General features: G+C 38.4%; 1 protein-coding gene across 1 annotated transcript in view; it reads left to right on the plus strand.

Moving 5' to 3' along the window:
• The first annotated feature begins 554 nt into the window (after positions 1–554).
• SRPX2 (sushi-repeat containing protein, X-linked 2) overlaps positions 555–25,264 on the plus strand; it is a 78,734-nt gene continuing 54,024 nt past the window's right edge. The window contains exons 1-2 of the mRNA XM_006901138.1: positions 555–636; positions 14,738–14,818. Coding sequence (XP_006901200.1) covers positions 555–636; positions 14,738–14,818 — 163 coding nt within the window. The remainder of the gene's footprint in view (positions 637–14,737; positions 14,819–25,264) is intronic.

Genomic DNA, 25,264 nt, shown 5'->3' on the forward strand with positions numbered 1-25,264 from the left:
GTATTTGTATCATTCCATAGGTGAGGAAAATTAAGGCAAAAGAATTGGATTCAGATCTAGAGATCTGAGTCCAGAATCCAAACTCTAAGTCCACATATACTAATTCTTTCCCAGATAAGCACTTAGGAAATATTAGTTGAATGGATAAAGCCATCAACCAGGTGCTTTGAGATGTTGGATTCCCTTCTGGTTCTATGTAACTTTCTAATGTTCTTTTTCTGATCTTTGTACCTCAATTTTCCTCTCCATAATTTGGGCCTTGGAATATATACATCACACCTCACCAAGATCAGGGGAAGATAGTCTTATATCCTCCTCCTGGGGAAAAAAAAGAGATCATTAACAAATAGAGTTCTTGCTATCCATTCTAAAAGGTCTTGTTTGTAGGGGAAGGGAGATGATATAGCAGGCATCCATTAATTTAAAAATATTTACATCTTTGCAGATTCCCATCCTTCATGTTTGGAAATTAACTGATTGTTGACCCTGAAAATAATTTTCCTTTTTCCTGATACTTCTGTCCATTCCTGCATCTCTAAACGCCCCATTCAAGGATGGCCCTTCAACCAACCCAAAGAGGAATGGTTTCTTTGTTGATCTTCCTAACTCCAGCAGTGACAACAACATGGTATGCAGGTAAGTCTTAGGTGTTATTGTTCACCATTTCAAAGAAGAGCAGGGTAAGGTCCAAAATTTGTAAGAGAAATGGGAAGACCACAATAACAGATACTTCGATTAGATGCAGAGAACGATTCTTGACAATTATATATACTTCTAAAACAAAACAAAAACCAACCCAAACGCAGCACCAAACAAGTTAAACATTGCAACAGACTACCAAAGTAAGCTTTTGAGGATCACTATCAATGGATCAGGGATCTCTGATGGCTTAGAGGTAAAGGAGTTGTGCTGCCAACTCAAAGAGACATGGTTTGGATTCACTGGCTCCTCTGCAGAAGAATGATAAGCAATCTCATGTTATTTACTGCTTCTGAAAAAGTCCACTGGATGGTCAGCTATAAGTCAGTTCTGACACAACAGCAGCAGCAAGGGATAGGAGCTTTGGTGGTGTAGAAGTTAAAGCACTCATTTGCTAACCAAAAAGATCAATTGTTTGAAACCACTAGCTTCACTATAGGAGATAAATGTGCAAACCTCTTTCTGTAAAAATGTATCGCCTGTGAAACCCTATGGGGAAGTTATACTCTGTCCTATAGGGTTGCTGTAATGAGTTGAAATAAGTTTAACACAGTGGGTCTGTTTTAATGAAGAATACTAGAAAATAAGCTAGATAAGCATAAACATGAGGTTGAAAAATGGACTTTGAGATTATTGTCTCGCCTGCTTCTGCATTTAACTTCCTGAAAACCAGTTTCTTTTATATTAATTCCTTTATAGATAACATCCAAATACTCTTGACAAAATCACACAAATAGAACTTAGGCTATGATTTGGTGGGGGGAATAAGGAAGAAAGCCAAAAGGCGATCTTTTTCAAAGGAAAGAAAAATCAATTTATCTCTCTCTGTGTCTTTCTCTCTGTCATGTTCTCATTTTTTTTTTAGTCTCTCTCTCTTTCTCTCTATATTATAGGATAAGACTTTTGTAGCCCCTTTCTGTCAATTTGCCAAAGATGTTAATGGTGATACAAATCACATTCTTTTAAACAAGAATCCCCTAGTTTGTCCTGATGTTTTCCTTACTTCAAAAGAGATGAAGATCTCTGAATTCCTGAAAGTATCACCCGTCTTCACTGGAGACATGTTATTATGGTTGTTGTGTGCCCTGTCAAGTGAATTCTGACTTATGAGAGTACCCAGAGAAGCCACAATTTTTGGTGATCCACACAGTCAAATGCCTTTGCATAGTCAATGAAACACAGATAGACTTTCCTCTGGTGCTCTCTGCTTTCAGCTAAGATCCATCTAACTTTGGCTTTAATATCCCTACTGCCGTGGCCTCTTCTAAACCCAGCCTGTACATCTGGCAGTTCTCTGTTGATGTGCTGTTCCAGTCATTTTTGGATAATTTTCAGCAGGATCTTACTTGCATGTGATATTAACAAAATTGTTCCACAGTTTCCATATTCTGTAAGGTCACCTGTTTTTGGAATGGGAACAAATATGGATCTCTTCCAATCAGTTGGCTAGGTTATTGTCCTTCAGATTTCTTGGTGAGCATGTCCAGGGCACTGTCTGTTTGTTGAAACATGTCAGTTGGTGTGCCATCAATCCCTGGGGCTTTGTTCTTTGCCAGTTCCTTCAGAGCAGCTTGAACTTCCTTCTTCATCACCATTGCCTCTTTTAATTTAATTATTATTCTTTTATTTTATATTGGTTTGCTCACAAAGTTCATATACATTGTGTTTTACACTATTCTTCATTCATACTGTGTTTCATACAATCATTCTCATGCGCTCTGCTTTATAAAATCAATCATGATTGGACCTTGCCCATCATTACCCAATCTTTTCAGTTCCCTGCTGGATCCTTCCTATTTCATTCACCCCCTCCCTCTACCTACCATACTGTTTCATGAAATTCTTCTGTCAGCCAATTCTTTTTGGTATAGTGACTCTGTGTACGCCTTCTATCTTCTTTTGATGCTTCCTGAGTCGTTCAACATTCTGCCTATAACATCCTTAAGCATTGGAACTCACACCTTGAATTTATTCTTTAGTTCTTTCAGCTTAAGAACTGCTGAGCAAGTTATTCCCTTTTGACTTTCTGACTCCAGTTCTTTACACATTTCATTATAATACTTTGTCTTCTTGTGTTGTCCTTTGAAATCTTCTATTCAGCTATTTAACTTTTTTATTTCCTCCTTTTGCTTTTGCTTCCAGTGTTCTAGTGTGATATTCAGAGCCTCTCTGACATCCATTTTGGCCTTTTCTTCTTCCTCTGCCTTTTTAATGAATGGAAATGCCAGAACACTTGTTTGTGCTTATGTGAAACCTATCCTTGAACCAGGAGGTAGTCATCAGAACAAAGCAAGGAAACACTACATAGTTCAAAATCAGGAAAGGTATATGCCAGGAATGTGTCTTTTCTCCATACTTTTTCAATTGCAGGAGGAATGTAGCATCATAATTGCATTATACAGATGACACAAACCTTGCTTTCTGAAAATGAGTAGAATCTTAGGGATTTGCTTCAGAAGGTCAAGGACTATGCCCTTCAATATGGATTGAAGCTCAACTTAAAAAAACAACACAAACCCACAACAAAAAAAAACCCAAACAAAACCCCAAAGATTCTCACCACTGGGCCAAAAGGTGGCATCATAATAGATGGTTAAATAGATTGATATTGTTAAGAGCTTCCACTTGATTGACTCCACAGTCAACACTCTTGGTACAATCAGCCAGGAAATCAATAGATGAATTGCATTGGAAAAATCTGCTGTCAGGGACCTCTCCAGAGTACTGAAGAGCAATGATGTCAGTCTAGAGACTAAAGTGTGCCTGATCTAGGCCATAGTCTTCACAATTACTTGCTCTGATAGAAGAATTGATGCATTTGAGTTGTGGTGCTGGAGAAGAGTATTAGATATACAATGGACTACTAGGAGGACAAACAGGCTGCTCCTTGGAGGCATGGGTTTTGAAGTTTCATCTGGCATACTTTGCAAGGAGGGACTAGTACTTAGAGAAGGACATCATGCTTGAAAAGGTGGAAGGACACCTCAGGAGAGGAAGACCCAGGATAAAATGGATTGACGCAGTGACTGGTAAGTGTGTCAGAAACAAGGAGGTTGGCTTAGGATAGAGCAAGGTTCAGAGCTGTTGTACATAGGGTCACTATGAGTCACAAGTGAATCCATGGTACATAACAACAACAGGAGTACTCAGAGACACAGGGGACTGAAAATAATAGACTCATTGATGAGAGGGAAAGAGTAAGGAGGGAGGGTGATGGAAAGATAATGAAGTAGCAGATAGAAGTTTGTGATGGGGCCCAGCTGGCATTCCAGATGCTAAGAATATTTTGTGGCCTACCGTGTCTGCCCTCATAATGGCTAGAGAAAATAGAGGAAGGAGACAAGTCCAACTAATGGGGTTAGGAAAATATCCAGAGATGAATAAATAACAGACTACTCCCATCACAGCCACACAGTCATTGCAACTAAAATTTTCCACATGCCCTTAGCTCCAAGTGGAGAACTTTGGCAGTAGCTCTACTTATCAAGAACAGCTGCATGAAGCCTTCAACAAATATACAAACTTTTTCTCCTCTTTGGTATAACCTGATTTGGTAGAGGAGGAAGCACAGGGGCTGAGATTGAGATTAAAACATTCAAGTCAGGCCCTTGGCAGACTATATATACACACACTGTTGGGGGTTAATCAAGCCCCAGTCTCCCCAAGTTCAGCTGTCTTCTCCAGTCTCCCCATTGCTTCAGTATAAGTACAAAAAATCGACCAGAGAGTTTAGTAAGCAGAGACTAGGTGATTCAGTGTCCAATTCTAAACATCTATATAATACCTTACGGAGTGCAAAGATCTTTACCTTTCCAGGATGGAGAGCTGGCCTGTTGAAAGTTCTGAGGAAAATTCAAACTGTGAGACCCTATGATTATCTCCTGTCCCCTAACCCTTGCAAATGCAGATAAGACTCCTTGTTCTGGAGAAAACACCAGGGTCACTCCTTCAGAGTCACTCCTTGCTAGGATTTCAAGCTCGTGAGGTGTACGACAGGTCTGCAAAGCCTTTTACACTATCCTCTTCTATGTAAGAGGGCTGCTTGATGGCAGAAATTTTCAGTGCTAATAATCCTTTCCCACCTCTGCTTCCCCCTTGCAAAGTCAGCTCTTTCCATTTATTTATTCATTCAAGAACTATTTGTTGAGCATTCTCTATGCATCCTGCACTACTCTGATCATTTCTACAGCCTTGTCCTCAGGTGAAAATGACATAAGGAAGGTAGCCAAGAGCAAATTCTAATCAGCAGGGATTAAGAGGGGTTCACCTCGCATAGTCACTCACTCAATGCCTTTGATTTGGTTCTGACTCATAGCGATCCTTCATCAAGTTTCCAAGGCCCTAAATCTTTGCTGGAGAAGATCACCAATTTTTCTTCTGCAAAGCCTCTGATGGATTTAATCCACCTGAGAGGCATGCTTTTTTTGTTAGCTGAGCAACACACCATGGCCTAGGCTACCAGAGCTCCTTGGGGAGGGTTAAGAACATATATAAAGAAAAGGTATATAAAGAATGTTAAATAGATATATGTATATTTGCATATCTGTGTAATTTAGGAAGTCACATGGGGTTTGTCATCATAAACCAAGCATAAGTTTGAATCTTAGAATAGACTTCAATCATCAATTGAATTTTCAACTATACCTTTAGTCTCAAGGATCTGACAATGCTATGAAAGTTGAAGGAACTCAGAAACAGATTACAGAGCAGCCATTAATTAATCTACATTGAACTGAGGAATGTTAACCAAACTACTCTCAAACCCACCACATGGCTAAATTGGGACTAGCAGATGAAGGGACTACATGCTGAGAGGATGCCTCTCTATTTTCATTCTTATACTCCATCACAGTGTCACAGCATTTGATAAAAACAAAAAGAAAAAATATAAACAAACACAGGCAAATAGGGGAAATGGAAAAGCTAAAAGAAGTAAGGTAGACTGAGTTCATTCCAGTCACAAAGCCAGCTTGCCACAAAGCTCACTCTGCTACCTCTGCACCCTGGTGGAAACTATAATCATCTAGTTGAGTCTTCCCCTCTACTTTTCCACATTGCATTTCATTCTGAAGTGAAATAAAATGTTTGAAGGTCTTTGGTCCCACACATGCAGAGTAAAAAGGCCAGATTGCAAGCATAGTCCACAGCAAGTTGCACTGCTACTTCAAAGGCCAAGCACCTCTGGTAATTTGAATCTGTCACCAGAGAAAAAGTAACACTTTGTCTCTAATTGCAATTACTAGCCTTAAAAATCCAAATGGAGGATCATTATGACTCAGAACTGACAGGATGACAGTGAGGGAGTGGAATAAGAGCCCTACTACCATCTTCATTTTAATTCTGAGACTGGTATTTAAGAGTCAAAAGCCCAGAGCTGGAGTGCTCTCTCTGATATATAGTAGTTGTGAGAACCTTGGGCAACTCCCTTAACCTCTAATTTTCTTCATTAGCACAATGGAAAGTAATAATGCTATTTGCCTCACTGAGATGTGACGACATAATATTGTTATGTGACATTGAGTTGCTTGCAACTCATAACAACTCTATGTACAATAGTTGTGAACTCTGTGCTATCCTGAGCTTACCTCACTGTCTCACACACCTTCCTCCATTACCCCAGTTACAGTGTCAATCCATCTCATCTGGGGTCTTCCTCTCCTGCTCTGTTGCTCCACCTTTCCAAGCATGATGTCCTTCTCTAAGGATTGGTCCTACCTGCTCATGCACCCAAAGAATGTGATATAGAGCTTCTAAATCCTTGCCTCCAAGGAACAACCTCGTTTCACCCTCTCCAGAACAAACCTGTTTGTTCTCCTAGCAGTTCAGTACTTTACTCCAGCACTACAACTCAAAGCCATCGACTCTTCTTCTACCATCCCTAGGCATTGTCCTGCTCTCTGATGCATAGCACGTAATTGTGAAGACCATGGCTTAGATCACATACACCTTAGTCTCTAGACTGATGTCGATGCTGCTCAGTACTCTGAAGAGGTCTCTGAGAGCAGACTTTCTCATTCCAATTTGTCTTTTGATTTCCTGGCTTTGGTACCAAGAGTGATGATTGTGGAGCCAAGCAAGCTGAGGATGTTAACATTATCAATCTCTTCTCCATTTATTGTGATGTTGCCAATTGGCCTAGTGGTGAGAATCTTTATTTCCTTGGTGAGCTTCAATTCATATTGCAGAGTACAGTCCTTGACCTTCTGCAGCTAGTACTTCATTCAGATCCTCCTTGGTTTCAGCAAGCAAGGTTGTGTCATCTGCATAGCATAGGTTATTGATGAGTCTTCCTCTAATCCTGAAGCAACATTGCACCTCATAATGTCCAGCCTCCTAAATAATCTGTTCTGAATACAGATTGAAAAGGTATGGAGATAAGATGCATCCCTGATGTACATACACATTTTCTGATTTTGAACCAATGTAGTGTTTTTTTGCTCTGTTCTGATGAATGCTCCCTGGTCCAAGTATATATTCACATAAGCACAATTAAATGTTCTAGGGTTCCCATTCTTCTTAATTGTAGCCACAATTTGTCATGATCCACACAGTCAAATGCCTTTGCATAGTCCATGAAACAAAGATAGACTCTGATACACTCTGCTTTTAGCTAAGGTCCATCTGACATTGACGATAATGTCTCAGGAACAGGTTTGAGTTCCTTGAACACTAATGAGCGAAGACCAGATGAGCTGTGGGAGGATATCAAGAATGTCATCCATGAAGAATGCAAAAGGTCATTACAAAGAGAGAGGAAGAAGAGCAAGATGGAAATCAGAAGAGACTCTGAATATTACACCAGAGTGCTGAAGAGACAATGTTGAGGGAAGAAATAAAGAAGTTAAGGCGTTGAATAAAAGATTTCAAAAGGAAGATAAAGCAAAGTTATTATAATGAAATATACAGAGAACTGGAGTCAGAAAATCAAAACGGATAGATTAGTTAATTTCTTTTTTCTTTTTAATTTTTTTATTAGTTTATTTACAAAATTCAAATACATTGTTTCCCAGACCAGATTCTTTCAATTTCCCTCACCCCCTCATCAAATTGTATAACACCATGATTAATCCCCCTTGCCCCTGCATATCCTTATCCCTCTGCTTCCACTCTCCCCACCGCACCTTGGATCCTCATACTCATTCTACAATAATGGTTTTATACAATATTTGTCCTTGTGGGACTGAGTTCGTTCATTCAGCATAATGCTCTCAGTTCCTCTCAAGTTAGGTAATAATTTACAAAATCATTGCTTCTGTGTGCTGCATAGTATTTCTCTCAATCCATTCATTTTTGGTTGGACATCCGGGCTGTTTCCATGTTCTTGTGATGGTGAATAACTCTGCTATGAACATTGATGTACAAGTCTCTGTGCCTCAGTTCTAATTTTCTCAGGCTATATTCCAAGCAGTGTAATAGCTGGGTCAAATGGAATTTCTATGTTCAGCTTTTTGCGGTAGTGCCAAACTGCCTTCAAAAATGGCTGTACCATTTTAAAATCCCACCAACAATGTATAAGAGTTCCTATCTTATCACATCTTCTGCAACATTTATTACTTGCTGTCGTGTTAGATTTTGCCACTGTTACTGGAGTGAGATGGTATCTCATTGTGATTTTTATTTGCATCTTTTTTATTGCCAGTGATTTGGAGGATTTCTTCATATGTCTGTTGGCCATTTGAATATTTTCCTCTGTGAAAATTCTTTCCATGTCTTATGCCCATTTTGTAATTGGGTTATCAGTCTTTTTCTTGTGGAGGCCCAGGAGTATTCTGTAAACTTTCATTATGAGACTCTTGTCTGAAATGGTATTACCAAATGTTTGTCCCCAGTCATTAGGTTTTCTTTTCATCCTGTTGGGAAAAGTTTTTTATGTGCACAGGGATTTAATCTTTAGACGGTCCCATTCATCAATATTATGAACTTCAGATTGTGCATTTTGGGCTGTATTTGGCAGTCTCTTTATACCATAGACAAGGCTTTCTAAATTTGATCCCAGTTTGTCTCTTATGTACTTGATGGTTTTGGGCTTTGCTTCTAGGTCTCTGATCCAGCTAGAGTTGATTTTTATGTATGGTGTGAGATGTGGATTCTGTTTCAGCTTTTCTGCAGGTAGTAGTCCGGTTTTGCCAGCACCATTTCTTGAACAGGTTGTCATTTCCACATTTGATAGGTTTTATTTCCTTGTAGAATATCAGTTGACCATAGACAGCTACACCTATTTCTGGGTTCTCAATTGTGTTTCATTGGTCTATGTGCTTGTCATTATACCAGTATCATGCTGTTTTGGATACTACTACTGTTTAGTAGGTTTTGAGTTCAGGTAGTGTTATGCCTCCCACCTCATTTTTGTTTCTCAGAAGTGTTTTAGCTTATTTAGGTCTCTTGTCTCTCCAAATAAATTTGACGATTTCCCTTGCAATCTCCTTGAAAAATGAATTTGGTATCTGGATTGGGATTGTGTTGAACTTGTAGATTGCTTTTGGTAGGATTGTAATTTACATGATATTGAGTCTTCTTATCCATGAACAGAGCACATTTTTCTACTTCTTTAGGTCTTTTATTGTGTCTTGCAGAAATGTTCTGTAGTATTTCTTTGTATAGGTCTTTTGTATCTCTAGTTAGGTTCACTCCCAAGTATCTCAATTTGTGGTTGGCTATTGTAAATGATATTGCTTTCCCAATTTCCTTCTCTGAGTTCTCTTTGTTACTATAGAGGAATCCCTCTGATTTTTGGATATTGATCTTATATCCTGCCACTCTACTAAATGAGCATACTAAATATAACAGTTTTTTTGTTGAGTCTTTGGAGTTTTCTGTGTATACTATCATATCATCTACATTTTGTGACAGTTTAATCATCTCTTTGCCAATCTGGATGCCTTTTATTTCCTTCTCTTGTTGTATTGCCGTAGCAAGCACTTCCAATTCAATGTTGAATAGAAGTGTTGACCGTGGGCATCCTTGTTTGGTCCTTGTTTGCAAGGAAAATGCTTTTAGTCTTTCTCCTTTGAGAATCATTGAGATTGACGTTGATTGAGAATTATTAACGTTGGCTCTTGGTTTTGCATATATGCTTTTCTCTATGTTGAGGAAATTCCCTTCTATTCCAATTTTGCTGAGTTTCTTTATCAGGAAGGGATGTGGTATTTTATCAAATGCCTTTTCTGCATCAATTGCTGATAACATATGGTTCCTGTTATTTACTTTGCTAATATAGTGAATTACTTGATTGTTTTTCTTATGTTTAACCATCCCTGCGTACTTGTTATAAATCCCACTTGGTCATGGTGATTTTTTTTTATGTACTTTTGGATTCTATTGGTTAGGATTCTGTTAAATATTTTGGCATCTTTATTAATGAGCTATATTAGTCTGTTTTTTTCTTTCTTGGTAATACGTTTGCCTGGTTTTGATATCAGGATTATCTTGCTTTGTAGAATGAATCTGGAAGTGTTCCTTCTTTATAATTTTTTTAAAGTCATTTAAGTCAAATTGGTGCTAAATCGTCTCTGCATGTTTAGTAGAATTCAGCTGTGATGCCATCTGGTCCAGGAATTTTCTTATGGTGAATTCTTTTTATGACCTGTTCACTTTCTTCTTTTGTGATGGGTCTGTGGCGAGGCGGTGGCGTTCCGCGCGCGACCTTCAGTGCTCTTGGCCGACTGGCTTGGCGTGCTAGCCCAGGTTCCCCCCCAGGTTCAAGTGTTCTAGAACTATCCTTGTCAATCTGAGTAGGGTATTTGTTTCAAGGAATTTGTCCATTTCCTCTAAGTTTTAAAATTTATCAGAGTATAGCTTTTAGTAGTATTCTGATATTATAGATTTAATTTACTCTGGTTCTGTTGTGATGTTCTATCATTTCTTAATCAAGTTATGAATCTCCTCTTTCCCCCCTTTTGTTAAATTTGTCAATGGTTTGTCAATTTTATTGACCCTTTAAAAAAATCAGCTCCTAGTCTCATTGATGGTTTCAATTGTTAGATTAATTTCAATTTCTCAGCAGAAACCATGTGAGCTAGATGGCAATGGAATGTCTTATACAGAAACTTAAAAGATGACGATTTCCAGCCAAGGATTTTATTTCCGGCAAAGCTCTCTATCAAACATGAAGGGGAAATTGGACTTATTTTTTTTTTGCAGAAAAGAAGGAACTTAAGGAATTTGTGAAAACAAGACCAAAACTAAAAGAAATTTTAAGTAAAATCCTTCATGTGGAGGAGCTACAGGAAAGTGTATGGACCATAGTAACTAGAAACAATAGGAAAAGAAACCGGGAAGCATGGCAAAAGTAAACGTGGCCAGGCAATAATCACAGGATTTTAAAGCTTATAAAACCATCCATGTGGAAATGAAGAAACTTTCTGCCAGAACATGATTGCATTAAAAACGAAATAAAGAATTAAATTAAAAAGTTCCTTGAAACAAATGATAATAAAAGTACAAGTTACCAAAACCTCTGGAACACAGCAAAGCAGTCCTCAGGGAGTAGTTTATAGCAATAGGCATACATATAAAAATATAAGAAAGAAGAAAAACCAATGATCTAATTCAACACCTTCAGCAAATAGAAAAAAAGAAAAATCTAATTCTACAACCTCTAGAAGAAAAGAAGTTATAAAGACAAGAGCTGAAATTAATGAGATAGAAAATAGAAAAACAATTGAAACCATCAGTAAGACCAAGAATTGGCTTTTCAAAAGGCTCAGCATTTCTTAAGCTGAAGGAACAAGAATACATTCTAGGCCCAGGTTGCAATGTTTAAGGATGCTATGGGCAGAATGCTGAATGATCCAGGAGGCATCAAAAGAAGATAGTTTCTCAAAAAATTTCAAATAGAAATACCATTTGACCCAGCAATTCCACTACTGGGAATATACCTCAAAGAAACTATAACCGCAACCCAAGCAGATATATGCACACCCATGTTTATCGTGGCTTTGTTCACAATAGCAAAGAGTTGGAAACAACCTAAGTGCCCATCAATGATAGAATGGCTAGAGAAGCTGTGGTATATTCATACAATGTAATACTAGGCTGCACTGAAAAACAAGGAACTCATGCTTATTCAAAATGGGTGACCCTGGAGGACATTATGCTAAGTGAAATATCTCAGTGACAAAAGGACAAATACTGCAGAGTGCCACTGTTGTAAAACAGGACCGACATAAGGGTTGGGGGAGACTGAGAAATATGGGATAAATTATGTATATTGCATTGAAACAGATGAGGGAGAGAACTGTTTAAAAGGGATATATGATTATGTATTACTGTCATGACAGGAGTCCAAAACAAATGCTGCATAGTGGAGTGGACTTGTGGGGGAGGGATTGTATAACAATGAAAGAATTTTTCTTTTACTTTTCAAAGAGAAGAGTGAACTGGGGGAGGGGGAGATTGGGCAGGGAGAAAAGTGTAACAGTGAATGAATGGAAATACAAAGTGTCTGTAAACTTTCATTAAAATTAATTAAAAAAGAAAGGGGAGGGAAGAAGAAGATGGAAGGAGTATACAAAGTCTCTGTACCAAAAACAATTGGCTGACAGAAAAATTTCATGAAACAGCATATGATCAAGAGGCAATGGTCATGAAGGAGGAAGTTTAAGCAGCTCTGTAGGAATTGGGGGGAAAATTCTTTTTTCTCCTGCAAGACTCTCTGCACAAGCTAGCTCTGTAATAGGAGTGGAGAGAAACAATGCTTGAGGGAAACATCTGAGCTGCACCACAAAGAGCTCTCCCATATGGGAAATGAGAAAGAAAAGAAGTTGAGGTTTAAGGAGAAATAGAGGGAAGTCAGAAGAACTGTAATAGGAAAACAGAAAAATGGGAAAGGGAAAGGGGGAGGGGATGAACTCTTGCCTCTGGAATGAGGGCAAACCAAAGTGGACATTATTTCATAATGCAAACTTTAGTTTGATTTATTCCCTTGTTCAGCAAGTTGGACTGGTTTACCAATAACCCTCAATCCCCAGTTTGGGTTTGTAGGGGAGTGGAGGAGGGTCATCATCTAGATCTCAGTTCCACCCTATGCAGGAGGACTGTGCTTCTTTCCAGAGGGGAAACAGAAACTTGTGGTCTGATTGTTTACACAGACCAAAGGGCTTCAGCATTAAAATCTCTCCTTATCCAGGAAATACACCCTTTCCTGGAAATAAGGAATTGTCTTCTGTCTCAAAAATGGCTGGCTGCCCTATTCCTGTGTAGGCATTAGGGCTCAGAGAAGCTGAAAGGAGGGCCTCTGGAAACCTTGTTCTGGAAAAAACCAAGTTATTTTCCAGTTAATTCATTTTCATGACTAATTTCCTGCAGCCAGAACATACTCTTTAGTGTCCCAGAAAGCCACAGACCAGCCTCTAGCTGGGGCTGGGCTACTTAACAGGAAGATGGAGGAGTGGATTAGGAATGTCCTCTAGAAGCTTTTCCAAGCCAGGACAAATTGCTCATGAAACTATTCTCATTTTTCCTTGCCTTTAAAGAATTTTTCCTACATATATAATTCACATTCCTCATATTGTGGAAACATTATTACTATCTTTTTCCAAATTATTCTACTGCCATTAACATGAATCCAAGATCCCCTAAGCAAAAGTACTTTCCACCTTTGGTGGCCACTCAATAATCTTTGGTTTCTATATATTTGCTTATTTCATGTAAGTAAAATCATACCATATTTTTCCTTTTGTAACTTTTTTTTGTTCAGCGTGATGTTTTTAAGGGTCATCTATGTTATGAAAATAGGACTTTATTTCTCTTTATGCCAAGTAGTATTTCATTGTGCATACAGGTGTTTCATTTGTCCATTTGTTAGTAGACATTTTGGCTGGTTTTTTACTTTTTTTCCTATTATGAAAAGTGCTGCAATGAACATTGATGTACAAATTCCCTTCTCCCTTTGAGGCCATCTCTCTCTGCCTTTAGCAGCCATTCTTAGCAACAGTAACTAAGTTACCTGTTGTTGTTGATGTTGATTACAACTCACAGCAACCCTATGAATAAACAGATCTAAACCTTGCTCTATCCTGTGCCATCCTTATAATCTCCACCATGCTCAAGCCCATTATTACAGACACTGTATCAATCCATCTCACTGAGGGTCTTCCTCTATTTCACTGACCTTCCATCTTTCCCAGTATGATATTTTTTCTAAGGATCAGTTCTTCATGACAATATACCCAAAGTATGTGAGATGAAGTTTCACTTGCTTCTAAGAAGAACCTTGGTTTCACTGCCTCCAACACAGTTATTTTTTCTTTGGGCAATCTATGGGATGTTCTGCGTTCTTCATCAACCCCACAATTCAAAGGCATTGATTCTACTTTAGTCTTTTTCATTGTCTAACTTTCAGATGCATACAAAGAAAAATATCATAGCCTTGATCAGGCCCACCTTAGTCTTTAAGGATATCAAAGATTACCTTGGACTAGTGGAATTATTCCTCTTAGGGCTGTGAGTAAGCCTGTCACTAGTCCATCTTCAGAGCTTGTTTATAAGACTCACTTATGCACATGTATTCTATAAAGGAAATGTGCCATTTATTTATAGTCCTTATTGAAGCTTGGAAGCAGGAATGGCATACACTTCTGAAATAGCTTGCCTCCAGAAACTCTATGAACTTTGAGAAACTATGAAAGTTATACAGGTGTTCAGGTCTTTCATTCATAGGGTCGCTATGAGTCATCTAGGACTGACGGCACTTAACAACACAACAACAATAGAGTGAAGAATGATCAAGAAGTTCGATGTTGTTAGGTTTTTTACCTTTTTAACAAAGGGTTCTAATATTACCAGTAAACCACCACACCTACCCCTCACCCTGGGAACCATGAGCTCACCCTTTATGCACCAGAGGTGCTGAGGTTTGTCCACAATAGTTTTGCTGTTTCATAAGAAAAACTACTAAGAAGCTTTTCTGCTAAATGTTCGTCTGGCTTTTTGTTTATGGAGTACTTCAGAAAAGAACAAAGTTGAGTGAGGGGAAAGGTGGGGAAGTACTTGAGTGAGAAATTGATACATCATTCTGATATTGTTTTCTTCATTCTAGGTTCAGGTTATTATCCAGATGAAAGCTACAATGATGTATATGTCAAAAAAGTTCCACAAGCCCCTGCTCTAGAATACCAAGGTAATTCTCTCTGTTCCTTAGGCTTAAAAAATATCTTTTCTTAAGTATCATTCAATGAGACTTAGCTCATATGTTCCAACAATGAAGCTCAGGGAATCAGGAAAGGAGTGTGTTAGGGATATGTCCTATCTCCATACCTTTTCAATCCGTATGCAGAATGTGTCATTTAAGAGGCTGGGCTTTATGAGGAGGAATGTGGCGTCAGGATTGGAGGAAGATTCATCAGCAACCTATATAATGCATATTACATAACTCTGTTCGCTGAAACTGAGGCAAACCTGTAGTGCTTGCAGCAGAAGACTGTAGTCTTCAATATGGATTGAAGCCAATGTCAAGAAAACACAGATTCTCATTACTGGGCCTATTGGCAGCACCATGATGGATGGAGAAGAGATCAAGGTTGTTAACAGTTACAGCTTGCCCGCCTCCACAATCAACACACTTTTCACCAGCAGTCAGGAAATCAAAAGACAAATTGCAATAGGTAAGTTTCTGTAAGGGACCTTTCAGGGTAATGAGAAGCAACAATGTCAGTCTGGAGACTAAGGTGCACCTTATCCAGGCCATGGTCTTCACAATTGCTCACTATGCATCAGAGAGCTGGACAATGGCTAGGGATGACAGAAGAATTGATGCCCTTTGAGTCGTGGTGTTTCCCTACTCTGTTCTGAAGACTGCTTCCTGGTCCAAGTATAGGTTTCACATAAACACAACCAAGTGTTTTGGGATTCCCATTCTCCTCAAGAAGATGAAAGGAGTATACAGAGTCACTGTACCAAAAAAAGAAAAAAAATTGACACAGAAAAATGTCAAGAAACAACCTATGATCAAGGGGCAATGGTAATTCCAGTGTGGAAAACAATGTATGCAAACTTTGTAAGTAATCCAGTATAAAATAAAAATTATATATCTATTGCTATATAAAGACAATGGTGATGAAGGAGGAAGTTCAGGCTGCTCTGAAAAACTTGGCAAAAAATAAAGCCCCAGAAATTGATAGAATACCAATCGACATATTTCAACAAACATGCTGCCCTGGACGTGCTCACTAGATTTTGCCAAGAAATCTGGAGGACAAGTACCTGGCCAATTGACTGGAAGAGATCCTTATTTATTTTCATTCCAAAAAAAGGTTACCTGACAGAGTGTGGAATTATAATACAATATCACTCATATAATAAGCAAACAAAACCCTGCTGAAGATTATCCAGAAACAACTGGAACAGTACTATGACAGAGAATTACCAGAAATACAAACTGAGTTTAACTGAGGCCATGGCACTAGAAACATTATCACCAATGTCAGAAAGCAAAGAGTACCAGAAGGATAGCTATCTGTTCTTCATTGACTGTGCAAAGGCATTTGACTGTGTGGATCACAACAAATTGTGGTTAACTGTGAGGTCTAGGTTAGTGTGCAGGAATTTCTGGCCCTGAAGGATGCATGATTCCCAATTTCTGCTGCTGAAACTGCTCTATTTAAACCTAGTGGGATAGTAAGACTAGCCAATCCCCTTGTGCATAGACAAATACACCTTATTTGTATGATAATGTCCATCCATGTTGCAAAGTCAGTCAATGGCTAGGAAAGCCAATTTGAACAATATACCCTTGACACTATACTGTGTGACCTCACTTCTCTAGCCCTAATGTTGCCCATCTGTTATTAATCAGTAAGTATTGATTATCTATCCTACGCATAATTCTGTATTAAGTAAACCTATGAGTGATACAAAATCTTAGTGTTTTCCTCTTCAAGGGGCTTATATTTAGTTGGAGACCAAGAGTAATAAAACAAGCATCTACAGGGCAATTAAGTATGAAACTATATAGTAACAATAAATACAAAAGGAGTTAAGAAAAGGAAATTAAGGAAAGAAAGTTTGGGATATTTAACCACAGAAAAAAAATTTAAGGAAAGTATAATAGATTAATTATCTCAAGTGTAGATTTGAATTGAAGATAAAGAAAATGTATTTGGCAAGAAGAAAGTAAATGGTGAACTTTGAGGAAAACATAATAAATAAGCAGAGCTTTGGGCTCCTCTGTGCTGCTTTCTAGCTACTATCTACCTACTTTCTTCTCACTCTAAAATGTTACAATATAACTGCCTCCTAGCTTTCGCATTCACTTCCTAACTCCTTATAGTTTGTAACTCGCTCATAAATCTCATGTTGAAAAATCTCTTGAAGATCCAATGACCAAACCAATGGCCTTTTCTTGTTCTTCAGTCTCCTTAGTCTATGAACAGCAGTAAGCACATCCTTTTTTTCTTAATCTCTCCACTAGCTGTTTCACTATGCAGGTTCTAGCTCCAGACAAGAAAGGAAATGTGCTCCCCATTGGTGACAATAGATAGAATGAGACTAAGATCTTAACTTTGGGCAACTCTGGCCTGTCTCCTGAGTTCCTGGACCACAGCTTTAACTGCTACAGAACATTTTCATTTGGAGATAAAAAAACATAAATTATTTTACCTTCCCTATAAGAAAAGGTTTTATCAGCCTGCTAATTATGCCATCATTCTCTTAGTTACTGGGACTTAAAAACACCTTCTTGTTACCTTTAATAGAATTCATCATCTTTAATAGTTCCTTTTCCTCATTGCCTCTCACCAGTTAGTCACCAAGATTTGTCATTTCTTTATTATTCCACATTATTGTTGTTGTTGTTATGTACCGTCGAGTTGCCTGCGACTCATAGCTACCCTATGCACAACAGCCCCAAACCCTGCTCTATCCTGTGCCGATCTTATTGTTTCTGACACATCTACTCCCATTACTGCAGTCACGGAATTAATCCATCTCATAGAGAGTTTTCGTCTTTTGCGTCTCAAGCATGACATCCCTCTTCAAAGACTGGTCCCTCCTTGCAACATGTCCAAAGTATGTCATACAAAGCTTCAGAATCCTTGCCTCCAAGGAGCAGCCTGGTCTCACCTTCTGTAGGATGAATCTGTCCATAGGACCTTTTTTCTCCTTCCTTCCTTCCTTCCTTCCTTCCTTCCTTCCTTCCTTCCTTCCTTCCTTCATTTATTTATTACTTTATCCATGGTTAATGGCAATTACCTCCTAACTGGATGCTCTGACTCAGGTTTCTCCCTATCCAAACCTGGTGGATCACTATGACCACTTCTGTTAGAATCTGGCCTCAGTATAGCTTTATAGTCTAACAATTTATTACCCCTTCTCTACAAATTAGATTGATGTTTCATCTCAGCTGCTCTACTCTGTTCCCTGACTACTTTAGGCCATAGTGAGCTTTCCCTAATCCATTCACTATTTTATCAATTTATTCAATGATTATTTATTGAAAGCGTATCATGTACCTCATCTGAAATAAATATTTGTTAACTAGACCACTTGTTTGGCATTCATTATGTACTAACTCTTTGTTTTTCTTTAATTGCCCTCAGCAGGATTTGCATCCACTTCCTAAATAACATGCCTCTGGAAATTATGAACTTTGATAAATATCAATTGTTGTAGAAGGGCTTCAGGCCTTTGGTTCTTAGGATCGCTATGAGTTGTGCTCAACTTGAAAGCAATCAACAACAACAGCAACACCCTCAACAGAAATTTTATTTATTTAACAGAAGGGGCTATTTATAACACTATCACAGAATCATGTTAAAATCAGATGCTCAAAAAATGTGAACTCACTGGTTAGCATCTTGGGAACAGAAGCTAGATTGCAGGAAACAATAAATGAGCAGGAGTCCCTAATATGTGGTACAATCGAGTAATCCTCAGCTATATGGTAATTAACTTAACTCAGGGGTGCCTCCAAAGAAAAATCTGACTATGTCTGAAAAAAATCTGTCATTGAAAACCCTACGAAGGACAGTTTTATTCTGACAGCTGGTTTCTGTAAAAAGGAAAAAGAAACATAAAAAAATCCCTTTCAAGAGGACAGGCAGTTTATATTGGTCTGCTTCCTTGGTTATTTTTAAATGAGCATAAAACTCTTCAGATAAATAGAAGCTACATTGTGTGCAGCTTTCAGCACTGAGATCTATTTTTTAAATAATTCTTTAAGACTTAGCCTCAAAATAAAAAAAATGAGTGAAGTAATAATCAATGATGAGTAGGGAAGAAGTAGCAGGGAATAGTAGAATCTCTGGTCCTAGCCTCCCTTTTAAGATCTTTGCAATTCCATCACCAACAGTTCTGCAAAGCTAGCATGTTGGAGACTTTCTGTAATTTGGAGATTGTGTCTCCAGGTGGCAGTGGTGTATCATTGTCACGGGCTGGAAAGAAAACACTGGAAGTCAGTGTGCTGTTTCTTCAAAGAGGGATGGAATGATGGCTTAAACTCAGGCATCAATGTAGGTAATACTTCCAGGGCTAGATATTTTACACACCCAATTCCATTTTACTCTTACAACAGTCATATGAAACAGGTTTACCGTCCTCCATTTTACATATCAGGAAACTGAAGCTTGAGAAAATTAAATTTGAAATCACATGGCTTAAAGGTGGTCGAACAGGAATTGAGATCCAGTTCATAGCATTTATTTCATTAAAAAATGTAATTCATTGTATAAAAAGGAAGAGCTATCAGTAAAAAAAACCCAGAAATTATTTTGGTCCATTGTAGAGCCTGATACTTTTTTCACTCTTCTTGAGCAGTCTTTTACCCCTTATCCTGATTTGTAGCTTGGAATCAGAAACCCTTCTCTAAGGTATTCCTTCAGACGTCTGAGTAGCTGCTTTTTTCATTTTGGGTACATCTCAGGCAAACTAGTCACTGTGTCTGCGTTATCTGAAGATTATCACAGAGAACGTCCTTTCAACTCTATTGTCATAATTTCCAATTCTTTATGTTATTGTTTACAGTCAAGTCAACATCGATCCATAGCTGACCACAATGTGTTTTCAAGACAGTAAATTGTATGGGAGGAGATTGTCTATCCTCCCACGGAGCAGCTGGTGCATTTGAACCACATGCCTTTGGGTTTGAAAGGTACTTTCTTACCACTAGGTCACCAGAGCTCCTGAAAAGAGATGGAGCTCTGGTGACCAAATGAGTAGGGAGTTGATGGGAGGTTTGAATCCCCCAGCTGCTCTGCAAGAGAAAGTTGTGCAGTCTCCTCTTCTGTGTTTTACACTCTTTGAAAACTTGTGGAGGGTCAGCTATGGGTCAATGCCAACTATGTATCGCTATGAATTAATTCTGACTTGATGTCAACGAGTCAGTGATTGAGCACAAGAAAGATAACTACAGAGAGAATAGACCACAAGTTTGAGGTGAAATCTCCATTCTCTTACCTTTCAGCTCTTTGAACCTGGATGAACACCTACTAAGTGCTAGAAGCTGGGTTTTATTTTAGAAATATTATTTCCTTTAAAGAAACTGTAGCTTGCTGTGCAGTGATATGGGAAAGTCTCTAATATGCATTGTTAAATTTTAAAAAGAAAGCAATGAAAAAAAACATTGGGCATAAAATGCTATCTGTGTTTATTTTAGAAAGAGAAATCCTGGCACACTCCCTTCTTATTTTTTAAAAAATTAATTTTATTGAACATTTACAGAGACTTTGGATTTCCATTCATTCATTGTTGCCATTTTTCCCTGCCCACCCCTCCCCCTAAGTTCATTCTTGTCTTTGAAAAGTAAAAGAAAAATTCTTTCATTGGTATACAATCCCCACTCCAGTAAACTCCACTATGAAACCTTCATTCTGTACTTTTGTCATGACCATAATACCCAATTATATATTGCTTTTAAACAGTTCTCTCCCTCATCTGTTTCAGTGCAGTATACATCAGTTATCCAATCTTTCTAAGACTCACCCCAAACCTGATGTCAGTCCAGTTCTACAACAGTGACCTCCTGCAGGGTCACCCATTTTGAAAAATATTTCATGAGTTTCTTGTTTTTCAGTGCAGTGTAGTATTCCATGGTGTGAATATACCACAGCTTCTCTATCCATTCGTTTACTGATGAGCACTTAGGTCATTGCTATTGTGAATAAAGCCGCAATAAACATGAGTGTACATGTATCTGCCTGGGTGGCAGTTATGGTTTCTTTAGGGTATATTCCCAGTAGTGGAATTGCTGGGTCAAGTGGTATTTCTATTTGCAACTTTTTGAGAAAGCGCCATACAGCCTTCCACAGTGGTTACACCAGTTGACACTCCCACCAACACTCAAAAAGGGTTCCAGTTTCTCCACAACCTCGCCAGCAGTTGATATTTTATGCTCTGTTAAATTTTGCTTTTCTTATTGGGGTGTGATGATATCTCATAGATGTTTTCATTTGCATTTATCTTAGAGCTAGGGGTTTTGAACATTCTTCATGTATTTGTTTGCCATCTGAATGTATTATTTAGTGAAGTGTCTATTCATATTCTGTGCCCATTAGTCAATTGAGTTATTTAATTTTATCTTGTTGTGGTGCTTAAGTATTTTATAAATTGTGGATATAAGTCCTTACCTGACACATCATTACCAAATATTTTTTCCCCCAATCTGTGGCTTCTTTTTTACTCTGTTGGAGAAGTTTTTAGACGTGCACAGGGATTAGAAGGTCCCATTCATCTATTTTATCCTCACCTGGTTGTAGATTTTTCAGGATGATTGAAAGACTGTTTATGTTGTGGATTAGGTCTTCTAGAGTCCTTCAAAGCTTTTCTTTAATGAAATGTATCGTTCTTGGTTTTAGTTTTCTACAGACAGTTTTCCAATTTTGCCAGCACCACTTGTTTAAAAGGCTGTCATTTCCCCAATTAACTTATTTCATCTCTTTATAAAAAATCAATTGGCCATAAGTAGATGGGCTGATTGCTGAATTCTTTATTCTAGTCCAGTGATCTATGAGTCTGTTATTATACCAGCACCACGCTATCTTTTTTTTCTATAATTGTATTTTATTAATTTTCATAAACATTTACAGAGATTTTGGGCTTCCACTCATTCATTGTTGCACTATTCTCTCTACCCTCCTCCCAGTTTGTTCTTGTCCAAATGCCACTGTGCTTGTCAAAGCCAGTTCTGATTAATCTTCTTTGTCAGTGTGTCCTTTGCCATTCCCTATCACTCCTCCCTGAGAGAGACTTCACCCTGAGTTATAAGGAAAAGGGGATGGCGTATTCTCTTAGCTACTTCCTGCTGAAAAGGGACGCTGTGGGTTTCAGGGTGAAGATCTTCTCTCACTACTCTAAAGGGCCCCTTTGGCAGTAGGAAACACATAGACTATTATGGAGATTGATTTTGGAATTTAGATGCACTCTTATTGATTGTGCTTGGCTGTACATGTTCATATCCTTGAAGATGTATCATGGGGGTGTTGCAACCTAGAAGACACAAATTTGACTAACAAGTCAAAAGTACATGAGTCAAAAATTATGGAAAAGTAAAAGAAAAGATTCTTTCATTGTTTTACAAACCCTCCCCCAGGTCCCCTCCACCATGTAGCCCTCGCTCTAGTCTCCTGTGATGACAGAAATACCCAGTTATATCTCTCTTTTAAACGAGCACCACGCTATCTTGACCACCACAGCAGGGTAGTAGGATTTGAAATTAGGGAGGGAGATGCCTATTACCTTGTTTCTCTTTTTAAGGAGTGCTTTTCTTATTCAGGGTCTCTTTCCATTCTTCTTCCATCTCATTGAAGAATGGAATTGGTATTTGTATTGGGATTGCATTGAACGTATAAATTGCCTTTGGTAGTATTGTCATTTTCACAATATTAAGTCTTCCTATCCATGAATAAAGGATATTCTTCCACTTCTCCAGGTCTTTTTTTGTTTCTTGTAGTAATATTTTGCAATTTTCTTTGAATCAATCTTTTGTGTTTCTGCTAAGGTTTACTCCCAAGTATTTAATCTTGTGATAAGCTATTGTGAAGGATATTGTTTTTCTTTGTCACTGTAAAGAAATCCAATTTGTTTTTGTATGTTAATTTTGTATCCTGCCACTTTGCTGACTTGGTCAACTATGTCCAGTGATTTTCTTGCCGAGTCTTTAGGGTTTTATAAGTATACTATCATATCACCTGCATATAGAGATAATTTTACCTCCTCTTTGCCAATTTGGATACCTCTTATTTCCTTCTCTTGCCTTATTGCTATCACTAAGACTTCCAATACCATATTGAATAGGAGAGGTGATGGTGGACATCCTTGCCTAGTTCCTGTTCTCAAGGGGAACGCCTTTAATCTCTCTCCATTGAGAAAAATGTTTGCTCTCATGTTTCTGTATATACTTTTTACTATGTTGAAGAAATTCCCCTCTGATCCTATTTTGCTGTGTGTTTTAATCAGGAAAGGGTCTTGGATTTTGTGAAAGGCCTTTGATGCATCAATTGATAGGATCATGCGGTTTTTGTTCTTTGCTTTGTTTATATATGATAAATTGCTTTAATTGTTTTTCTTGTGTTGAACTGTCCTTGCATACCTGTTATGAATCCCACTTGGTCACAGTGAATTATTTTTCTTGATGAGTCGTTGGATTCTATTGACTAGGATTTTATTGAGAATTTTTGCATCTATGTTCATGAGAGAGACTGGCCTATACTTTTCTATTTTGGTACTGTCTTTACCTGGCTTTGGTATCAATTATATGTTTGCTTCATAGAATGAGTCTGGGAGAATTCCATCTTTTTCTATATTCTGAAATACTTTATGTAGAATTGGTGACAGTTCTTCTTTGAATGCTTGATAAAATTCACTTGAAAACTGTCTGGTCGAGGGCTTCTTTTGGCTGGAAGTTGTGTTACCTTTACAATTTCTTCCTTTATAATGGGTGTGTTCAGCTGATCAATTTTGGTTGGTGTCAGTTTAGGTAGATTGTCTAAGTAAATTTCTAATTATTTGTCCATTTCTTCTAGATTTTCATATTTGTTTGAGTATGTTGTTGTTATGTGCCGTCGAGTCTCCTGTGACTCATAGTGACACTATGTACAACAGCCCTAAACTCTGCTCTGTTATGTGCCAATTGCACTGTCTCTGACACACCCATCCCGATTACCCTAGTCACTGAATCAATCCACCTCATAGAGGGCCTTCCCCTCCTGTGCTGTTCCTCCACCCTACCAAGCATGATGTCCCTCTACAAGGACCAGCCCCTCCCTACAACATGAACAAATTATGTTAGACAGAGCCTCAGAATCCTTGCCTCCAGGGAGCCGCCCAGTTTAACCCTCTCCAGGACGAATCTGTTTGTTTTCCTAGCAGTCAATGGTACCCTCAATACTCTTCTCCAGCACCACAGCTCAAAACCATCAATATTCTCCTTCCATCCTCCCTAGTCATTGTCCAACTATCTGACGCATAACAAGTGATAGCAAATACCATGCCCTGTATAAGGTGCTCCTTAGTCTCCAGAGAGACACCATTGCTCTTCAGTACTTTAGAGAGGTCCCTAACAGCAGACTTTCCCAAAGCAATTTGTCTTTTTATTTCCTGGCTACTGGTGCCAAGAGTGTTGACCGTGGAGACAAACAAACTAAAGCTGTGAACAATCTTAATCTCTTCACCATCCATCCTGACGCTGCCAATTGGTCCAGTGGTAAGAAGCTTTGTCTTCTTGACATTGAGCCTCAGTCCATATTAGATAGGCTGCAGTCCTCGACCCTCTGCAGCAAGCACTTCAGGTCCTCCTCAGTTTCAGCAAGCAGGGTTGTGTCATCTTCATAACGCAGATTATTGATAGATCTTCCAACAGACCCCACATTTCTCCTCATTGAGTCCAGCCTCCTGGATAATCTATTCTGCATACAGGTTGAAAAGATATGGAAACAGGACACATGCCTGGCATACGCCCTTCCCAATTTTGAACCATACAGTGTTTCCTTGCTCTGTTCTGAGAACTGTCTCTTGGTCCAAGTACAGGTTTCTCATTAGCAATATCAAGTGTTCTGGAATTCCCATTCTTCTCAGAGTCAGCCACAGTTTGTTATGATCTATAGAGTCAAACGCCTTTGCATAATCAATGAAACACAGATATACATTCCTCTGGTATTCCCTGCTTTCAGCTAAGATCCATCTACCATTAGCTACAATATCCCTAGTATCACGACCCCTTCTAAACCCAGCTTGGACTTCTGCCAGTTCTCTGCCGATGTGCTGTTCCAGTCGTTTTCGGATAATCTTCAGTAGAATCTTGCTTACATGTGAAATCAATGATATTGTTCTATAGTTTCCACACTCTGTTGGGTCCCCCTTCTTTGGGATGGGAACAAATATAGATCTCTTCCTGTCAGTTGGCCAAGTGGTTTTTCTCCAGATTATTTGGTAAAACTTGATGAGCACGTCCAGGGCAGCATCTGTTAGCTGTTTGTGTATAGTTTTCCATAATATTCCATTGTTAGTCTTTTCATTTTAGTTGGTTCTGTTGTGATGTTGCCTGTTTCATCTTTTATTCAGATTATTTGTGTCTTTTACTTCTTTTCCTTTGTTAGTTGTGCTAGTGGTTTGTTGATTTTATTGACTTTTCTTTTTT

Source organism: Elephantulus edwardii, unplaced genomic scaffold (assembly GCF_000299155.1).
Source record: "Elephantulus edwardii isolate Elephantulus edwardi_28Jun2011 unplaced genomic scaffold, EleEdw1.0 scaffold00310, whole genome shotgun sequence".
NCBI lineage: Eukaryota > Metazoa > Chordata > Mammalia > Macroscelidea > Macroscelididae > Elephantulus > Elephantulus edwardii.